The 18,484-nt window shown below is 49.7% G+C and overlaps 2 protein-coding genes across 6 annotated transcripts; one reads left to right on the top strand and one right to left on the bottom strand.

Moving 5' to 3' along the window:
* Window positions 1-252: 252 nt before the first annotated feature.
* On the bottom strand, window positions 253-3,618 carry LOC142428160 (class I histocompatibility antigen, Gogo-B*0102 alpha chain-like). 3 transcript variants are annotated; one of them, XR_012780137.1, is made up of 9 exons: window positions 3,509-3,618; window positions 3,151-3,417; window positions 2,649-2,924; window positions 1,731-2,015; window positions 1,515-1,631; window positions 987-1,019; window positions 797-844; window positions 522-646; window positions 253-369 (listed from the first exon to the last, which is right to left on the bottom strand). XR_012780137.1 is itself a non-coding variant. In XM_075533276.1 (8 exons), the coding sequence occupies exons 1-8, from the start codon at window positions 3,570-3,572 to the stop codon at window positions 642-644; spliced, it is 1,095 nt and encodes a 364-aa protein (XP_075389391.1). In that variant the 5' UTR covers window positions 3,573-3,618; the 3' UTR covers window positions 259-641. The 3 variants fall into 3 exon arrangements, 2 of the variants coding, with proteins under 2 accessions (XP_075389391.1, XP_075389398.1); XM_075533276.1 differs by having other exon boundaries at window positions 259-646; XM_075533283.1 differs by having other exon boundaries at window positions 259-646; window positions 3,151-3,308.
* Window positions 3,619-10,631: 7,013 nt separating this feature from the next.
* LOC142428140 (class I histocompatibility antigen, Gogo-B*0101 alpha chain-like) lies at window positions 10,632-15,789 on the top strand. 3 transcript variants are annotated; one of them, XM_075533265.1, is made up of 8 exons: window positions 10,632-10,764; window positions 10,865-11,134; window positions 11,335-11,610; window positions 12,231-12,515; window positions 12,614-12,730; window positions 13,236-13,268; window positions 13,410-13,509; window positions 13,598-15,789. In XM_075533265.1, exons 1-7 carry the CDS (start codon window positions 10,701-10,703, stop codon window positions 13,469-13,471), a joined length of 1,107 nt encoding a protein of 368 aa, XP_075389380.1. In that variant the 5' UTR covers window positions 10,632-10,700; the 3' UTR covers window positions 13,472-13,509; window positions 13,598-15,789. The 3 variants fall into 3 exon arrangements, with proteins under 3 accessions (XP_075389380.1, XP_075389384.1, XP_075389372.1); XM_075533269.1 differs by having other exon boundaries at window positions 13,410-13,451; window positions 13,598-15,788; XM_075533257.1 differs by having other exon boundaries at window positions 13,410-15,789.
* The last annotated feature ends 2,695 nt before the right edge of the window (window positions 15,790-18,484 follow it).

Raw genomic sequence — 18,484 nt, 5'->3', positions numbered from 1 at the left:
ACCAAGCCCTCCATGCTCACAGCACTGCCACAGGAAAAGGCCGATGAGGCCCTGTGGTCAGAGATCCTAATGGAACAAGTTCTACTGAAGGAACAAAGACAACAGAGAGATCAAGATGACCCCACGGAGAAGTGTCTGCAAACTCACATTGTCCTGAGCACGAGCTGGATACAGGTCCCACCCATGCTCAGTTCATCCCCTACCTTCTCCTGGGCTTCTTCCATGTCGCCAGCTCAAAACACACACAGAATCTCCAAGATACTTAAGATTTTATTAGTTATTCTTTTATAATGTGAGCATTTTCAAAGTTTCATTAACCCATCAACTCCTCTCATGGTAAAAGTGGATGACCAACTTCACGATCCAGTCCTATTTTTAAAGAGAAATGAGACAAAGCAGTGATTAACAAGGGAAGTAACACAGGGAGGGAGATGCTCTACCAGAGAAGGGGAATACAGGGAGCTGGGTAAGTGGGAGCTGGGGAGTCCTGCTGGGCTAGATTTGTCCCACCGTATCCTCACATGCTGATAGGAGTGCAGACATATTCAGACCCCAGTTGTAGAGGGAGAAGTCCAGGGCTCTTCAATCACAAAGCAGGCTGTGAACAACTCCCGTGTCACTCTGCCACACACAAGAAGGACTCAGGCTGCAGAAAAAGAGAGCCACAGACAAATTCAGGTGAGTCACTTTGAGGAGTTCACAGCACTTTCAAAATGTCCCAATCCAAGGATTCCTATCACATAGTCTTGTCCCTTCTTTCCCACCCCGATTCCATGTCAGGGTCGCAGGCTCTCACCTTCTGAAACTGTGAGAGACACATCCGAGGCCTGGCTACCGTCATTGCCTGGAGAAGACAGAAACAGGATGTGGTCAGAGCAAACAGGAGATGAGACCCAGAGAACAAGGATTATGAGTGAGGGGCTGCTCCCTGGGCTCCATCTACACCCTCCCAAGGGTCTCATCTCAGCCCCCTTCCCCATACTCACTTTCAGCTTGAGAGTAGCTCCCTCCTTTCCCACCTGTGAGAAGAAAGCATTCCGTGAGGTATTGGGGACGAGACTGGACCATCAGGTCCTATAAGAGCTGGTTAGTGCTGGGCTCCAGTTTGGTTTCCTGAACTGCAGGGCAGGGCAGGAGAGGGATGGATGTGCAGAGACTGGACAGCCACCCTACTGGAAGTCTGTCCTCAGCAGGAACTTTCCCTGGGACCTGGGACTACTGGGAACCAGGTCTCTATTACTGGAACAATAAGGGTGAAAGATCTGTGCTCCCTTTTCACAGGTACACATAGGGATGTGTACATACACACAGCAGAGTAATTGTTAGCACACAGGGCGCCACACGGGGGCAGCACATAGAAGGATGGTACTTAAGGAAGCTGAAGATGGCCACCTCCTACTTGGGACTTGACACCAGCAGTGTGACAAGAAACTGGAAACACACACACGTCTACACACACACCTTCTCCCTCCCCGCCGACACACACACACACACACACACACACAGAGGTCTACCTGAGCACTTCTTCCTCCGGATCACAAATCCAACCGCAGCCCCAATGAGCGCAGATGCGAGGAGAACCAGGCCAACAACTATTCCCAAGACGGGGATGGTGGGCTGGGAAGACGGTTCTGGAAAGAAACCGGATGGTGAAGAATCCTGTCCCTGTTGGTGCTCAGAGGGGCCCCTGCTTTCCCTGAGAGGAGGCCCCACCCCATGCCCGTCCTCACCCCATCTCAGGGTCAGGGGCTCAGGCAGCCCCTCATGCTGCACTTGGCACGTGTATCTCTGCTCCTCCCCAGAGGGCACCACCACAGCCGCCCACTTCTGGAAGGTGCCGTCCCCCGCAGGCCTGGTCTCCACCAGCTCCGTGTCCTGGGGCTGGTCCTCGCCGTCCCGCTGCCAGGTCAGGGCGATGTCCGCCGGGTAGAAGCCCCAGGCCCAGCACCTCAGGGTCACCTCTCCCTCAGGGACATGGTGTTCGTGGTGGTGGGTCACCTGGGTCTTTGGAGGCTCTGGAGGGAGGGTCAGAGAGCTGATGAACGCTGCCTGAGCTCCCTGGGGTCAGTCAGCAGGGCTCCTGTGATTACCCTGAGGATGGACTGGGGAGTTGGGGTGGGAGATGGACAACACCCACACATCAGCCTGGAGCCCAGGTGCTCCATCACCTCCTCGTTAAGGTAAAGTTCTAGAATCAGCCTGAGGCAGCCCACAGGCTTGGTGTATAGTTGCCTGAGAGAGAAAACATGGACTTCTTCTTTAGACTTGGGTGGAGACTCAAAAACGGAAATAAAGTGAATCAGATCTGTAAACCCATTGGGTGTGTGACGGAGAACAAGATATGACAGAGCAAGTCCCCTTTGGGGCCCAAGGTCAATTCCCGGGTCAAAGGGCAGTGCTGATGAGTCAGGAATCACATCCCCTCCTCTCCCAGGGATACCTGGTACCTCACTGTCTCAGGTAGAGGAGGGCTGCTCTGGGCAAGTCACTGTCCTACAGGACCTGGGGTGCAGGGGAACCCCTCCCTCGCCACACCTAGCAGGGGTCTTCTGGAGTCTGTCCCATTTCCTTCCCCCCTGAGAGGCCAGCAGGGCGGACACACAGACCCAGGTCCAAGGGAGTTGGGGAGGTGTCCAGAGTCCCATTACCTGCGCGCTGCAGGGTCTCCTTCCCGTTCTCCAGGTATCTGAGGAGATATTCCACACACCTGCCCTCCAGGTAGGCCCTAAAGCGCTCTGCTGCCTGGGCCTCCTCCCACTTGCGCTGGGTGATGAGCGCTGCCGTGTCCGCCGCTGTCCAGGAGCGCAGGTCCTCGTTCAGGGCGAGGTAGTCGGCGCCGTCGTAGGCCAACTGTTCGTACCCGCGGAGCAGGCGCCCGTCGGGGTCCAGGTCGCAGCCATACATGCTCTGGAAGGTGTGAGACCCTGACCCGCCCCCAGAGCCCGCTCAGCTAAACCAAAAAGGAAACCAGGCGGATCCAGCTCCTTGAAGGGCGAAGGGCAGGGGAGTCCCGAGGGACTAGGGGTGACTATGGGCCAGGAGATGGGGTGGGGGGCGAGGGTGGTGGTGGCGAGGGGGTGGTGATGAAGGAGGGTGATCGCGCGTGGGGTCGGGGGCTCGAGCCCTGCGCCCCGGGCCGGGACCCCTCACCGGCCTCGCTCTGGTTGTAGTAGCTGCGCAGGATCCGCAGGTTCACTCGGTAGGTCAGCGCGTTTCTCCTGCAGCTCGCGGTCTCCTGCTCCCAGTACTCGGGCCCCTCCCGCTGCATCCAGGGCGCGCGCGGCTCCATCATCGGGTCCCGGGCGTCGCTGTCGAAGCGCACGAACTGAGTGTGATCCACATAGCCGACGGCGATGAAGCGGGAATCCCCGCCAGGCCGGGACGTGGCGGTGTGGAAATATCTCAGCGAGTGGGAGCCTTGGGGGAAGGGGACCAGAGCGGCTGAGACCCCGACCCCCGCTCGCCCCGCGCGCCCCAGTGGGTCCTGCGCCCCCCACCCCGCACTCACCCGCCCGGGTCTGGATCAGAAGCAGCAGCCCCGGGAGCAGCAGGAGGAGGAGCCCCGGCGCCATGACCCTGGGAAACCTGCATTCCTGAGATAATTTGCATAGGAGACCTTCTAATCCGGGACCTCTGGGACTGGGATTGGCTTCTCCAGGAGACCCAATAAGGGTGAGAAGCAGTCCCCGCGTCACGGGTATCCGGGCAGAAGGAGCTGACACAGGTTGTGCGAGGGAGAAGTGAAACTCCTGAGAAGGGGAATCCCCAGCACTGGGTCTCCCGCCACCTGACACCCCCAATCCGTCCCAAAGAGCAAACAAGTCTAATTCAAGAAGCAACCAAGTCCTAGACAGATGTACATTTAAAGAACAAGGTATCCTCTCATCCTTGGATAAAAGAGCAAAGCCAAACAGCACAGAAGCATCCAATACTGGTCAGCATGAGAAAGCATTGGAACCCTTAGACACTGCTGCGGGACTGAACAATGGTACAATCACTGTGGGAAAGGAGATGGCACTTCCTCTGAAAGGTAGCAGTACAGCTGCCATGTGACCCAGCCATCCTACAGAAACAAGAGCTGCACGACTCATACCTCTATGCTCTCACAAAAACCACAGTCCCTTCCTTACCATGGGTTCTGCTGCCTCACACTGACCATATGGACAGACTTGAGCTGCCCCAGGGATTCTGAGACTGTAACTCTTAGCAGGAGTAGAAAGCCTTATCTTTCTCCCGCAGAGCACCTGGTGGTTTCAAACTGCTGGCCCTCTGGTTAGCAGCCCAGGGGACCCGACAGTGCTCCATCCCTGTATGCATGCTCTTGTTTACCACAGCAGGCACCGCAAAAGCAGAGGGGAAAACTATCTAAGTGCAAATCACTGAATGGATGGATGAACACACTATGCTACATACACAGAATGGACTACCCTGTCATGTGAAAGACTCACGATGTCGTCATGACACCTCTTATAATATGGATGGACCTGGAGGACGTAGGTCAACTTATGCTGCATGTGGCTTAGTGGGTTCTGTGTTGGTTAGTACCTACATGATCAGCAGTTTGAATCCACCAGATGCTCCTTTGGATAAGATGAGGCTTTCTACTCCTGTAAAGAGTGACAGTCTCAGAAACCCAGGCGAAATCTTCTATTCTGTCCTATAGAACCGCTATGATTGACAATTGACTCAGTGGCAGCGAATGAGAGTGCACAGAGTCAAGAAAATGTTTATATATAGAAAGAAGCACTCGGTGATCGTTACCAGGCATGGAAGAGACAGGGAAGGGCAATCACTAAGTGGAGAGTAGACATGTATGAAGATGGGTGAAGGTAAAGACAATACACATTGAGGGAGAAATCAAGTCAGCAAAGGAAGCCTGTGGGGATACATGAGTCAAAGACAACCATGGAGTCATGAACCGAATTGAGTTTCCCCTAAATGGTTGTCAACGTGGCTGGGCATGGGTCAGTAGCTCAGCAGATGTGCAATGACACGTGGCAGCTATTCCTGATGTGATCTCATAGGATAAACCAAGAAGAGGAATAAGGGTGGGACAGAGCACCATGAACCCATCACAACTCTGGCCCAGTGAGAGAACTTCTCTGCAGTGTGCCTTGCACGGAGTAAAGAAGCAAGCAGAGACCAGAGGAACCTACTGCTCCTACCAAGACCACAAACAGCAAGGAGTGTGTGCTTTTGTCCCAGCTTCCTCCCATCCTGAACCTCACCAGCAAATGCTCCAAGTACACTTGACTCATCTGCATATTGAGTTGCCAAAGACATGGTTGCATGTGATTCAAATACATCTGAGCATAAGATAGAGTTTACCAGAGAAATTTTAGGAAATTTTTACCTCTAACCAAATATCTAGAGGGATAGAACCACAAGGCTTGGGTATTCTGGACCATAGTCTATGGGAAGATCTAGGTTGATTAGCACTAGATGGTTCACAAAGACAATATTCTGCATCTTACTTTGTGGCGATGCAAATAGGTTCTTAAAAGCTTGTGAGCAGTCATCTAAGATTCTCCTATTAGTATCTAGAGGGCCCAGAGAGAGGAGGAGGGTCCAGTTCAGAGACCAGGGAAGAACATCTCAGACAAAGAGCCCCCACAGAGCTAAGTTATCAGGAGACGACCTTCAGAAAGGTTGTAAAACAAAAGGAAAACGCTTATCTCAGAAAATTCATCGGATGATTGGTTGTCAAATCAAATGTGTAAGCCTCATTAAGATCTTCTGATTTTATTGTCATTGATTAGTCCCTGGTACTAATTTTTTTAAAACCCTGCAGAGAGAGGGTATTTGCCCAATGTAGTTTAAGGACCTATTACAATACCTGGGTTATGAATTTGTGCAGGCTAAATACATTCATGGCTGGATGCTACTCACATAAACAATGGGAGTTGGTTTTCAGGGAAAATTTGCAATGATATTCACTGACAGTGTCAGTCACAGGTTTGCCAGAATAATATATATCTTAATACACCACATAGGGCACTGATGTAGTAAGTCAATGATAATCTGCCTACTGACAGCTCCATAGTCTTCAGCTTCCTCAAACACCATTCATTTTTATTCTGAAATCCTTGACAGAAGGGCAGTTTGTGACAGTTGGGATCAAATGGTCGGGGCAAAGATCAATGGTGGGGGGATGCTGTCTGCTGAATGGTAGCCATGCAGATATGGGTTGATGTCCCCTGGAGAGGGAGGTGGCCCTGTCGGATGAGGCTTACTGACAAGAGGGGCAGTGCACACAGGGGGAGAGAGAGAAAGGTCAAGTTTGGGCAAACATAGGTGCATGTTTCAGAGAGGGCAGGGAAGAGGAGGGAGGGCTGACCAGCAGGTAAGGGAAGGAGAGTCTGAGGATGCCCTTGGGGTCAGTTGGTGGGGAGGGTCTTTAGCAGGATGCAGGGTGAGGGCAGAATTGACCGAGGGCACCTGGGGTTATCACAGGAACCCAGTCCAGATGGAACTTTGGGGTTCATGTCATGCTCCAGAGGCTGCATCAGTGAGACCACACCTGGGAACTCTACTGGCTGAACGGGACTCAGCCCCAGACACACTTTTAACCTGAGGACTTCCGCTGGAAAATACACGGTGTCTGCGGTCGAAGAAGACAGCTGTGTGAAGAGCAATGCACTGTTGGTTGGTGAACAAACAAGGTCTTGGAACATCAACGCCCTTTATGCTGCATGGATGTATGTGTTATCCCGCAATCCTGTGACGGCCATTCTGTTATAGTTTGCTTATGCTTGTTTATATGAGGGTGTATCTCAGAGGTGTGTCACCATTGGGGTGCACCCTCTTCAAGCTAGGTATTTATTGCCCTGTGGTTCAGTAAATGAAACCCAGGGATGTTGAGTCTACAGGGAGAGAAACTATAGCAGGGGATGGGGGAGGGGGCGGGATATAGAGTGGAGGGGGAGAGAAGAGGGAGATGATGTCAAGAAGTCCAGGAAGGAAAAGTATGTTTTGGAAAACATAGATCATTAAGGAAGAAATTGAACAATTACATTTGACATAATTGAATTATGGAATGATGGGACATATTATTGGCTCCCAAATTACAGAAAATTAAAAAAAAACAGGCTTAGATACAGGACTGGGTTTGGGGATCACGCACTAAATCTTAGCTCCAACTTAAGAACAATGAGTTCTTACGTAATGACCCTGCTCAATACTCACCTTCATGAAATGATCACAGACCATAGGGCACTACAGCAAAGTGGGCTGAAGAAACCAGATGTGTCCATCTATCAACTGGAATATTGTCAGGGGTCTTACAGGCTAATATGCAAACAAACAGCCATCTAAGCAAGGAGTCAACTAAGTCCACACGGAAGAAGCACACCAGCTTGTGTGACCCAGAGATGAAAGTTACAAAATTCAAATATGGCGAAAAGCATCAGAGCAAAAATCATGAACCCCTGATTTGTGGAGGGCGATGGGGGACAGTGAGAGCCCAAAACCCACCTGCAGTGTTTCTGGTCAGGCTGAGCCACTGGCAGATCCGCTCTACCCACAGGCAAGGGTCTGAAACAGCCTGACTAACAGGAAGACACCATTGTCATCTTGATTATGCTGCATTGACCTTGATGCTTGACCAGCTGACCACGCTGTAGATGAACCCTGAACATGTTCTGGGTGCCGGTAGCTCTGACTGGTTTCATGACAGCAATTTCTGCCCTGGCCTTTTACATATTTGTTGGGGCCTGTCCGTTCATATGCATTAGTTGCTTCTTTTCCTGCATACCATTATGTTTTTATCTCTACCATCTTAGCGCGATTTTGTTTTTACTTGTTTCCTGTTGGGTTTTCCAGCTGTGAAGGACAGGCGGAGTGGATGCAGAGTGAAAATAACTGATACAAGCAGGTAGAGGGAATGCAGGGATGGGGGGAGGCTGATGGGGAGGATAAGGGCATCTTGGGAGTCAATGGTGGAGATAGGGTGGGGTGGAGCACTAGAATGGATTGTGATGGCAAAACTCATCTTAGAGGCAATGTAACCATCCATGGGAGGCAGGAATGGTCTAAAAAATACATGTAGGGGTGATTGTACAATTATTCTGCTTGACATGATTGAGCGATTGAATCATATGATATGTAAATTACTTGCCAAAACATGTTGGGGGGTAAAAAGAGAAAGGTTGCCTCAGTGGATGTATATAAAATAAAGATGAAGAAATGCATAGAGCACTTGGCAGTTCAATAGCATGTGCTAACACAAAATTCTGCATATATAATTTGAATATTTTTATCTTGCCAGCAACTAATTTAAGCAAATTGCTTCCAAGAAATAAATTGAGCAAAACAAATTATACATGCATAGCTTGACTTTCACACAATTGAAAGACAAATCCCCATAAAGTATATATTTAATAAAATGTATTATAATTTTAACATGTATTACTTTATTTCCTTTTGAATTTGCATAATCGGTTAATGGATCTACTCCACTTGGAAACTACTAGAAACTATGTGTAAATTGGTTCAAGGGGCAGGGAAAGAAAAGTGCTCAGTAGTGAAAGCAATGTGCCCACGTTTTTATTTCCATATGACAGTCAATATTGGGAACAATCTGGACAACACACAAGCTCATGCTCGGCATGTCGATGACTATCAATCTGATTGATCGGAGTCTCAATTAGGGAGGTGATTTTGTGATCCTAGCGCCTTGGGGGAGAGATTGGCCCAGCCTACACCTTGACATTCCACTTTGAGGCTCTGGGTCTGTGAGAGCATGATTTCCGTTTTTTGAAGCTTACAGTGAACCACAGAACCAGCAAAAATGACATTTAGGGTTCTATTGAAAACATATACTTCTACCTATAACTACATCGATATATCTCTATACATATATGTTAAAATAAAATGAACTTTTTTCATAAATGTTTTAAAACTGTCCCCATCCCCCATCCTCCTACCCTCCCCCCAACTTCAAATCTATTCATTGACTTTTTGTTGCAGAATTTAGGTCATCAAAATATTATGTGTTACTTTGTCTTCTTGAGCTGCTCTTTGGCATCTTCTGTTCAGCTCTTGTACTTCATTCTTTTTCCGTTTACTTTACATTAACATTAGATTTCAGCATCTTTTCTCTCATCAAATTTGATCGTTCCTTTCTTTACTATTTAGTGACCTTTGACTTTCTTCATGAATGATGTTCTTGATGACATCCCACAGCTCATTACTTCTTCTGTGATCAGTGCTCAACTGGGCAGATGGGATTTGAGAAGCTCTCAAATCATGTAGGATAGACTCAAGATCTCATTGTGGCTCTCATGCATTTGGTTTCACTTTCTTCACCTTGAACCTGAACTTGCACACTGTTTCACAGTTGCCCCTGCTTGTAGCTGATGACATTGAGCATCATTTGTCTCTTCGCAGAGGTGTAGTCAATTTGATTTCCTTGCGTTCCATCCGGGATACAAGGCCTATGTGTATAGTCAACATTCGTGTTGTTGAAAACAAGTATTGGCGAGGAACATCTTGTTGGGCACTCTATCCTGCCCTCTCCAACTCATTCCTACCACCAGCGTCCTCTTTCCCAACTGCAGATCCTTCCTCTTTGCTTCCAAGTTTTACATTCCAGTCACCAGAAATTCTCCATGCAGCTTGATTGCATGCTAGATCAATTTCCAATGAAAAACTCTGATGGAATGCTTCAATTTCTGCAAATCAACGCACTGTGATGGATCCTCTGACCCACTATCAATAACAAAGTCCAGTAAGCCAGAGAACAACGAGTTCTGATGTGGATGAGGAGAAACTGGAATTGCTGGTGAGACTATATTATGATGGAGTTACTGTGGAAAATCCATGAGGCTTCCTTACAAAGTTGGAAATAGAAACATCATTTCACCCATCACAGTGACATGGAGAGCCTATTGAAAGACTCCCTTCTCCAACATTGTACCTGTGAGATGCTGGATGCTCGCCAGCACGAACAGGATGACAGATTAGATGCAGACATAGAGCAGAAAATCCAGAAGTCTGCTACTGACACGGAAAACAATGTATAAAGTGATTCCCGCTTTTCACTATTGTTTTATTTTGAAACACTTCTTTTTTCACGAAAACATATTATGTATTACCGTTTAGTGGGCATCAACAGTATTTCACACTCGTTTTACAATGTTCATTGTTTCCATTTCCCTCCTGCTTACTCTCAGTGGACAGAACGCACAGAAGTAAACTGTCCTTGGGTTCTTCATAAAGATGAGACAGTGACTAGAATCTCCATGAAGCTCTGCAGCAAATTAAGCTCCTGTCATCGAATCCAAGCTGCTTGGCGGGAGAAAAGACTGGAGATGGGCTTCTTGAAGTATTAACATCCAGGAAAGAACACCCCTCCACCACCACCACCACCACCGCAGGCAGTTGCCATCTTATACAGTAGCTTTGAATGCACCCCAGGATCTAAACAACAGAAATTCTGAAAGTCAATTATCTTCTGTCCGCAGCGGCCCGACCCAGGGCTCCAAGGGGCAGGGAGACCCAGCGCTGGGGATTCCTCTTCTGAGGAGTTTCACTTCTCCCTCCCACAACCTGTATCAGCTCCTTCTGCCCGGATACCAGTGACGCGAGGCCGCTTCTCACCCCAGATTGGGTCTCTGATTCCTGGAGAAGCCAGTCACCATTACCGCGGGTCCATGGTATAAAATGTGCAGATTCTCTCAGGGACCCAGGTTTCCTGAGTCATGGCACCCCGGATTTTCCTCTTGCTGCTCCCGGAGTACCTGCTTCTGACCCAGACCCAGGCGGGTGAGTGCGGGGTCAGGGGGTGGGGGGACGCAGGACCCTCAGGGGCACGCGGGGCGGGTGGGGGTCTGGGTCTCAGACGCTCTGGTTCCCCCCACCCAAGGCCTCCACTCGCTGAGATATTTCGAGACCTCCGTGTCCCGGCCTGGCAGCGCGGAGGCCCGCTTCATCTCCGTCGGCTACGTGGACGACACGCAGTTCGTGCGCTTCGACAGCGACGCCCCGGACCCGAGGATGGAGCCGCGCGCGCCCTGGGTGCAGCGGGAGGGGCCCGAGTACTGGGAGCAGCAGACCGCGAGCTGCAGGAGAAACGCGCTGAAATTCCGAGTGAACCTGCGGACGGCGCTGAGTTACTACAACCAGAGCGAGGCCGGTGAGGAACCCCGGCCCCGGGGCGCAGGGCTGGAGCTCCGGTCTCCACTCGCGGTCACTCTCCGTCACTCCCCGCGACCCCCGTCTCCAGCCCAACGTCACTTTGAGCCCCTGGTCCCTTCTTCCCTTAGCCCTTCAAGGCAGCGGGATCTGCCCGGTTTCGTTTTGCATTTCACTTACTGGACTCTGCGGGCGGGTCAGGGTCTCACACCATCCAGAGGATGTTCGGCTGCGCCCAGGGCCCCGACGGGCGCCTGCTCCGCTGGTACCTACAGCTTGCCTACGATGGCGCCGACTACCTCGCCCTGAACGAGGACCTGCGCTCCTGGACGGCATTGGACACGGCCGCGCTCATCACCCAGCGCAAGTTTGAGAAGGCCGGGTGGGCAGAGCACATGAGGGCCTATGCGGAGGACTTGTGTGCAGATTCACTCAGCAGATACCTGGAGAACGGGAAGCAGACCCTGCAGCGCGCAGGTAACAGGGGGCCCTGGACGTCCAGGTCTGTGTGTCTGCCCTGCTGGCCTCTCAGGGGGGAGGGAAGTGGGACAGACTCCAGAAGACCCCCGCCTGCATGTAGAGACGGAGGGGTTCCCCTGCACCCCCAGGTCCTGTAGGACAGTGACTTGCCCAGAGCAGCCCTCCTCTCCCTGAGACAGTGAGGGACCAGGTCTCCCTGGGAGAGAAGGGGACAAGATTCCTGACAGAACAGCACTGCCCTTTGACCCGGGAATTGACCTTGGGCCCCACAGGGAACTTTCTCTCTCATATATTCTTCTCCTTCACACTCGCAATGGGTTACAGATGTGATTCACATGATTTCCGCTTCTGAGTCTCCACCCGTCTAAAGTAGAAATCCATGTTTTTTTCTCTCAAGCAGCTATATCCCAGGCCTGTGGGCTGCCTCAGGCTGATTCTAGAAATTTCCATTCATGAGGAAGCAATGGAGAACCTGGGCTCTAGGCTGGTGTCTCAGTGTTGGCCTTCCTCTCTGACCCCAACTGCCCAGTCCATTCTCAGGGTAATCACAGGAGCCATGCTGACGTGACCCCAGGGAGGTCAGGCAGCTTTCATCAGCTCCCTGACCCTCCCCCCAGAGCCTCCAAAGACCCAGGTGACCCACCACCATGAACACCATGTCCCTGAGGGAGAGGTGACCCTGAGGTGCTGGGCCCGGGGCTTCTACCCGGCGGACATCGCCCTGACCTGGCAGCGGGACGGCGAGGACCAGCCCCAGGACACGGAGCTGGTGGAGACCAGGCCTGCGGGGGATGGCACCTTCCAGAAGTGGGCGGCTGTGGTGGTGCCCTCTGGGGAGGAGCAGAGATACACGTGCCAAGTGCAGCACGAGGGGCTGCCTGAGCCCCTGACCCTGAGATGGGGTGAGGACGGGCATGGGCTGGGCCTCCTCTCAGGGAAAGCAGGGGCCCCTCTGAGCACCAACAGGGACAGGGTTCTTCACCATCCGTTCTCTTTCCAGAACCGTCTTCCCAGCCCACCATCCTCATCGTGGGAATAGTTGTTGGCCTGGTTCTCCTCATAGCTGCGCTCATTGGAGCTGTGGTTGGATTTGTGATCCGGAGGAAGAAGTGCTCAGGTAGACGTGTGTGTGTGTGCGTGTGTGTGTGTGTGCGCGCGCGTGTGTGTGTGTGTGTGTGTGTGTGAGAGAGAGAGAGAGAGTCATTTTTTTTTTGCCAATGGTAGGTGCCACATCCCAAGTAGGAGGGTGGCTGTCTTCTGCCTCCTTAAGGGAAGTACCATCCATTTACGTGCTGCCCCCGTGTGGCGCCCTGTGTGCTAACAATTAGTCTTCTGTGTGTACCTGCACCTCCCTCCTTGTACCTGTGAAAAGGGAGCACAGATCTTTCACCTTTATGGTTCCAGTGATAGAGACTGTTTCCCAGTAATTCCAGGTCCCAGGGAAAGTTTCTGCTGAGGACAGACTTCCAGCAGGGTGGCGGTCCAATCTCTGCACATCCACCCCTCTCCTACCCAGCCCTTCAGTTCAGGAAATCTAACTGGAGCCCAGAACTGACCAGCTCTTATAGGACCTGATGGTCAGTCTCCTCCCCAGTCCCTCACGGAATGCTTTCTTCCCACAGGTGGGAAAGGAGGGAGCTACTCTCAAACTGCAAGTGAGTATGGGGGAGGGGGTGAGATGAGACCATTGGGAGAGTGCAGAAGGAGCCCAGGGAGCAGCCCCTCACTCATAATCCTTGTTCTCCTGGTCTCATCTCCTGTGTGCTCTGACCACATCCTGTTTCTGTCTTCTCCAGGCAATGACGGTAGCCAGGAGATGTCTCTCACAGTTTCAAATGGTGGGAGCCTGCGGCACTGACACGGAATAGAGGAGACAGAAGGGACAAGACTGTGATAGTAATTCTTTTATTGGGACATTCTGAGAGTGCAGTGGACTCCTCAGAGTGACTGACCTGAATTTGTCTGTGGTTCTCTTTCCCTGCAGTCTGAGTCCCTGTGTGTGGCAGAGTGACAAGGAGTTGTTCATCCACTGCTTTGTGATTGAAGAGCCTTTGGGCCTCTCTCTCTACAACTGGGGTCTGAATGTGTCTGCACTCCTATAAGCATGTGAGGACGTGGTGGGACAAATCCCCACCACCAGGACCCCCATCCCCCACTGACCTGTGTCCCTGTATTCCCCATGTCTGCTAGAGCATCTCCCTCCCTATGTTACTGCCCTTGCTCTCCACTGCTTTGTCTCCCGTCTCTTTTGAAAAATAGGACCTGATCATGAAGTTGGTTATTCACTTTTACCATGAGATGGGTTGATGGGTTAATGAACCAAGATAATCCTGAAATTTTAAAAGAATAACTAGTGACATCTTAAGAATCTTGGAGATTCTGTGTGTATCTTGAGCTGGCTCTGTGGATCAGGCCCAGGAGAAGGTGGGGGATGAACTGAGCATGGGTGGGACATGTACCCAGCCAGTGTTCAGGACAAAGTGAGTTTGGAGGACACTACTCAGCTGGGTCATCTTGATCTCTCTGTTGTCTTTGTTCCTTCAGTAGAACTTGTCCCATTAGCATCTGTGAACACAGGGCCTCATCTGGCCTTTTCCTGTCTCAGTGCTGTGAGCATGAAGTGCTTGGTGTGGCCGGGTCAGCCTAGGCTCAGGTTCAAGTCTGGACCTCGGTTCCTACTACTTGTGATTCTGCTTGCGAGTTTGTTTTTATAGATGACTGTACTGCTCCTGTTTTGTGTACAAGTTTGGTCTCATTTGTTCTGGGTGTCACCCAACTGACACCTTCAGGAGCCACCTTCCCACACATATCATTGTTCCAACAAGACCCAGGCCGACCTTACACTGCGTCTCTGTGGAAAAGAAGTGGGAAAGAGTCTTCTTAACACTGTCCTGTGGATGTGTTCATCTTTTCTTAACACTCTTTAGAGAGGACGTTATTCAACGTACATGACTTTCAGTTATATTTCCATGCCTTTCAGCACACTCGCCCCTTCTCTCCAGCCACGTAGTGCCACACTGTCAGTGCTGGCTCACTATCTGAACTCAGGGATTCACAAGCACAGCCTGCTGTTTGTTCACAGTTGTTGTCGATAGTGCCTGTTAGACAAGGACCATCCTTACATGAAGATGGGAATGGAATCCTGTTGTGGGGGAGAGAGACCAGAGTCCTTGTGAGAGAAGCCCAGCAGCATGAGTGTCCATGGAGGGGCTGTGGGGCTGCAGCTGCCACCGCAGAGCATTAGGTCTGAGGCCACGTGACTGAAACACTGTCTCTGCATGAAGACCCTTTGCTGCAGGTTCTGACATCAGGGCATGATGACTACAGGACACACACTGTTCAACCCTGGGGACTCACCGTCCTGTGGGGTGTATGTTTGTGCAGAAAGAGAAAGGTTGTAACCATAGTGCTTTAATGTCCACGGTGCTCTAACCAATTTCCACAACCTAGTGACTAAAATGTGACATCCGGCTAGTATAGTTCTGCAGTCAGAAGTTTAACCTGGGCCCCGAGCTGTGCTCCGTCCGGGAGCTCTAGGGGAGCATCAGATATCAGGACTTTTCCATCTTGCAGAACCTGACTGCTCGCTTTGCCTCTCTGTCGTTCCATCTCAGACGTCAGTAGCTTAGAATCTCCTTTAGTCACTTGAGTCTGTCCTTACACCTTTGAGTTTGAAACCACATCATCAGGGAACCAAGAGAATGTGAGATCATCACCCAATTCCAATTCCTAAGAAAACCCCACATGTTTAAAAGTTTTTTCTACATAACACTGTAATGTATTCACAGGGTCCAAGGATTAGAATATAGTCATTTTTGGAGATTAGTTCAGCCTCCACCAGAGGAAAAGAAAGCAGGTGTTTTTGTTGAAGGTGGTGTGTGCTATGAGGAACCCCGACATGAGGAGGGAAGACAGCCATTTGAACTCAGGTAGCAGGATGGGACCCATGGAAAAGGTGGCTGTTGAGGACAGATGTGGAGGCCATGAAGGGATTGCCCTTGAGGACCCTGGAGACCTTGCAGGCAGGGCCATGGCCAGGACATGGCACAGTCTGTTGTGGGAGCTGCCGGGAACCCAGTGTGGCTGCAGCACGGTCACGGAGATGAGGTCAGAGGTATGGCCAGACCATGTGGGGACTGAGGACACTTTTCAGGGGTTTGTGAGGGAAGGTAGGTTTGGGTTTGGGAGGGAGGGGGAAGAATTGGGGAGCTGATATCAGGGGCACAAGTGGAAAGAGAATGCTTTGAAAATAATGGTGGCAGCATATGTGCAAATGTGCTTGACATGCTGGATGAATGTATAGATTGTGATAAGAGATGTAGGAGCCCCCAATAAAAGTCTTTTTTTAAAAAAATAAATAAATAAGAAAAAAGTTGTGGGAAGATCTTGGGTTTTGGATTTATTTGAAAGTTGGACTTTATAAGGTTTCCTGATGGATCAAATGTGAAGTACATGAAGACACAATGTGGTCAATGAGGACCCAACAGACTTTGGCCTGTTGAGCAGCATCAGTGGAGATGGGAAGGCCTTGGAAGGAGCACGTGGAAGAGGCCATCAGCGGCCTGCAGTGCAGGAAGAGCGGAGTCTGAGACATCCATCAGAAACGCCAGTGCAGTGATCAGGGTGCCAGTGGATGTACCAATCTTACTGTTAGTGCAAGTGCTAATTAGAGAAATAGAAGTGAGTGGTGACATGATATGACTAATATTTAAAGTCTTGAGAATAAATGGGATTAAGAGTCATGTGCTCAAACAAAATGTTTACCAATAGGAAAAAAAAGGAAAGATACTGCCTCGGATGTTCGAGTGCTGATTGACGTGATCAGACCACACACCTGAATCAGAGTGTAATGCATTCAGCTCCTCCCCCACCCCATCCCCACCCAGGAAGTTTCCACCTTTCTGTACAAAGAACCTGCAGGAAATCTCTATAAGACGCATGTGTTCTGGAGGAGAGCATGGGACTCTGTGTTTGTAAGGAGGTTGGTGCTGGGCTGCTGGTCTTCAGATCACAAGAACGTAGAGCAGGGAGGCCCACATCGCTGTGCATCAGCCTCACCTGGAGGGCTGGCGAAGTGAGTGCAGTCTGGGCTCTGGTCCTAATAGCTAGAAATCTGAGGGGAGGGCTGCGGCTGTGGTAACAGTAAATATCAGCAACAACAACAAAAATCAGATAAAAGGAGCTCAGCCCAGACAAATACACAGAACAAAGAAGACATCAGTTTCACAACTAAAGAAAAAAGAATATAAGCAAGAAGCTCATAAAATCAAAATCCACTGCCACCGAGTCAATTCTGACTTATAATGACCCTAAGGGACACAAAGGAGCCCTGTAGGCTTCATGGTCACATGCTGGGATGCTAGCCACAAGGCCAGAATTTCAAAACTAGCAGCTGGTCTGAGGGAGAACAATGAGACTTTTTAATTCCATAAAATTGAGGCTCTTTACTTCCAAGACTCTTCTTGGAAACTCACAAAGGTAGTTCTGCCGAGTGATATAGAGTCACTAGGATTCATAATCGATTCAATGGAAGTGATTTTTTAATAAGACACAGTAGAACATCTTCATAGGATTCCAGAGACTGTAAATCTTTCAGAAGCAGATTCAGTTTTTCCGGTAAAGCTTCTTTTGAGTTTAAGCTGCCAACTTTGTGACCAGCGGCTCAAAGGTTACTATCATTAATCCAGGGAATGGAAAAATATGACTTGTACCACTGAAGAGAATAAGAAAATAGGATCCATTGATATGCTACCTACAAGATAGCATATCCCCTTACAGACCCATCCTAAATAGAAATAATAATAACTGAACAGTATAAGGAATTGTGTTTCAACAAAGTTGAAAAGCTGGAAGACACGGATCAATTTCTAGAAACCATGACTTAACTAAACTAATAAAGACCCAGGTAATATATATATATATATATATATATATATATACACATTTATTTATTTAAAAAATCATTTTATAGGGGACTTGTACAGCTCTTATCACAATCCATCCATCCATCCATTGTATCAAGTACTTTTGTACATTTGTTGCCAGCATCATTCTCAAAACATTTGCTTTCTACTTGAGCCCTTGGTATCAGCTCTTCATGTCTTCCTCTCCCTTCCCCCTCCCCCTCCCTCATGAGCCCTTGATAATTTATAAATTATTATTATTTTGTCATATCTTAAACCGTCCAACGCCTCCCTTATGGAGGAGGTTATATGTAGATCCTTGTAATTGGTTCCCCATTTCTCCCTCACCTTCCCTCCACCCTCCCAGTGTGGCCACTCTCATCACTGGTCCTGAGGGGATCATCTGTCCTGGATTCCCTGTTTCCAGTTCCTATCTGTACCAGTGTACATCTTCTGGTCCAGCCTGATTTGCAAGGTAGAATTGGGATCATGATAGTAGGGGAGATGAAGCATTCATTAACTAGAGGGAAATTTGTATATTCCATCATTGCTACACTGCACTCTGAATTGCTCGTCTCCTCCCCACCGCCCTTCTGCGAGGGGATGTCCAATTTCCCACAGATGGGCTTTGTGTACCCACTCCGCACTCCCCCTCATTCACAAGCTTATGATTTTTTTTTTTTGGCCTTTGATGCCTGATCCTTGATCCCTTCAACACCTTGTGATCTCACAGGCTGGTGTGCTTCTTTGTGGGCTTTTTTGTTTCTCAGCTAGATGGCCACCTGTTTATCTCCAAGTCTTTAAGATCCCAGACACTATATTTTTTGATAGCCAGGTACCATCAGCTATCTTAACCACATATGCTTATGCACCCTATTTGTCTTCAGAGATCGAGTCAGGGCAAACTGGTGTGCTTCTTCAATGTGGATTTTGTTGTTTCTCAGCTAGATGGCCCCTTGTTTATCTTC

This window comes from Tenrec ecaudatus, chromosome 1 (genome assembly GCF_050624435.1).
Source record: "Tenrec ecaudatus isolate mTenEca1 chromosome 1, mTenEca1.hap1, whole genome shotgun sequence".
NCBI lineage: Eukaryota > Metazoa > Chordata > Mammalia > Afrosoricida > Tenrecidae > Tenrec > Tenrec ecaudatus.
The sequence above is the reverse complement of the archived record's forward strand: the minus strand, read 5'-3'. Positions and strand labels throughout refer to the sequence as shown.

Bases quoted from the DNA above. Each gene is read 5' to 3' on its own strand.
- LOC142428160 (XM_075533276.1), bottom strand. From the start codon at position 3,572: ATGGCGCCGGGGCTCCTCCTCCTGCTGCTCCCGGGGCTGCTGCTTCTG. The intron at 2,016-2,648 runs GTAATGGGACTC...CCCTCCCTCCAG, and splicing joins GGAGACCCTGCAGCGCGCAG to AGCCTCCAAAGACCCAGGTG. The intron at 845-986 runs GTGAGTATGGGG...TGTCTTCTCCAG, and splicing joins GAGCTACTCTCAAGCTGAAA to GCAATGACGGTAGCCAGGCC.
- LOC142428140 (XM_075533265.1), top strand. From the start codon at position 10,701: ATGGCACCCCGGATTTTCCTCTTGCTGCTCCCGGAGTACCTGCTTCTG. The intron at 10,765-10,864 runs GTGAGTGCGGGG...CCCCCACCCAAG, and splicing joins TCTGACCCAGACCCAGGCGG to GCCTCCACTCGCTGAGATAT. The intron at 12,516-12,613 runs GTGAGGACGGGC...TTCTCTTTCCAG, and splicing joins GCCCCTGACCCTGAGATGGG to AACCGTCTTCCCAGCCCACC.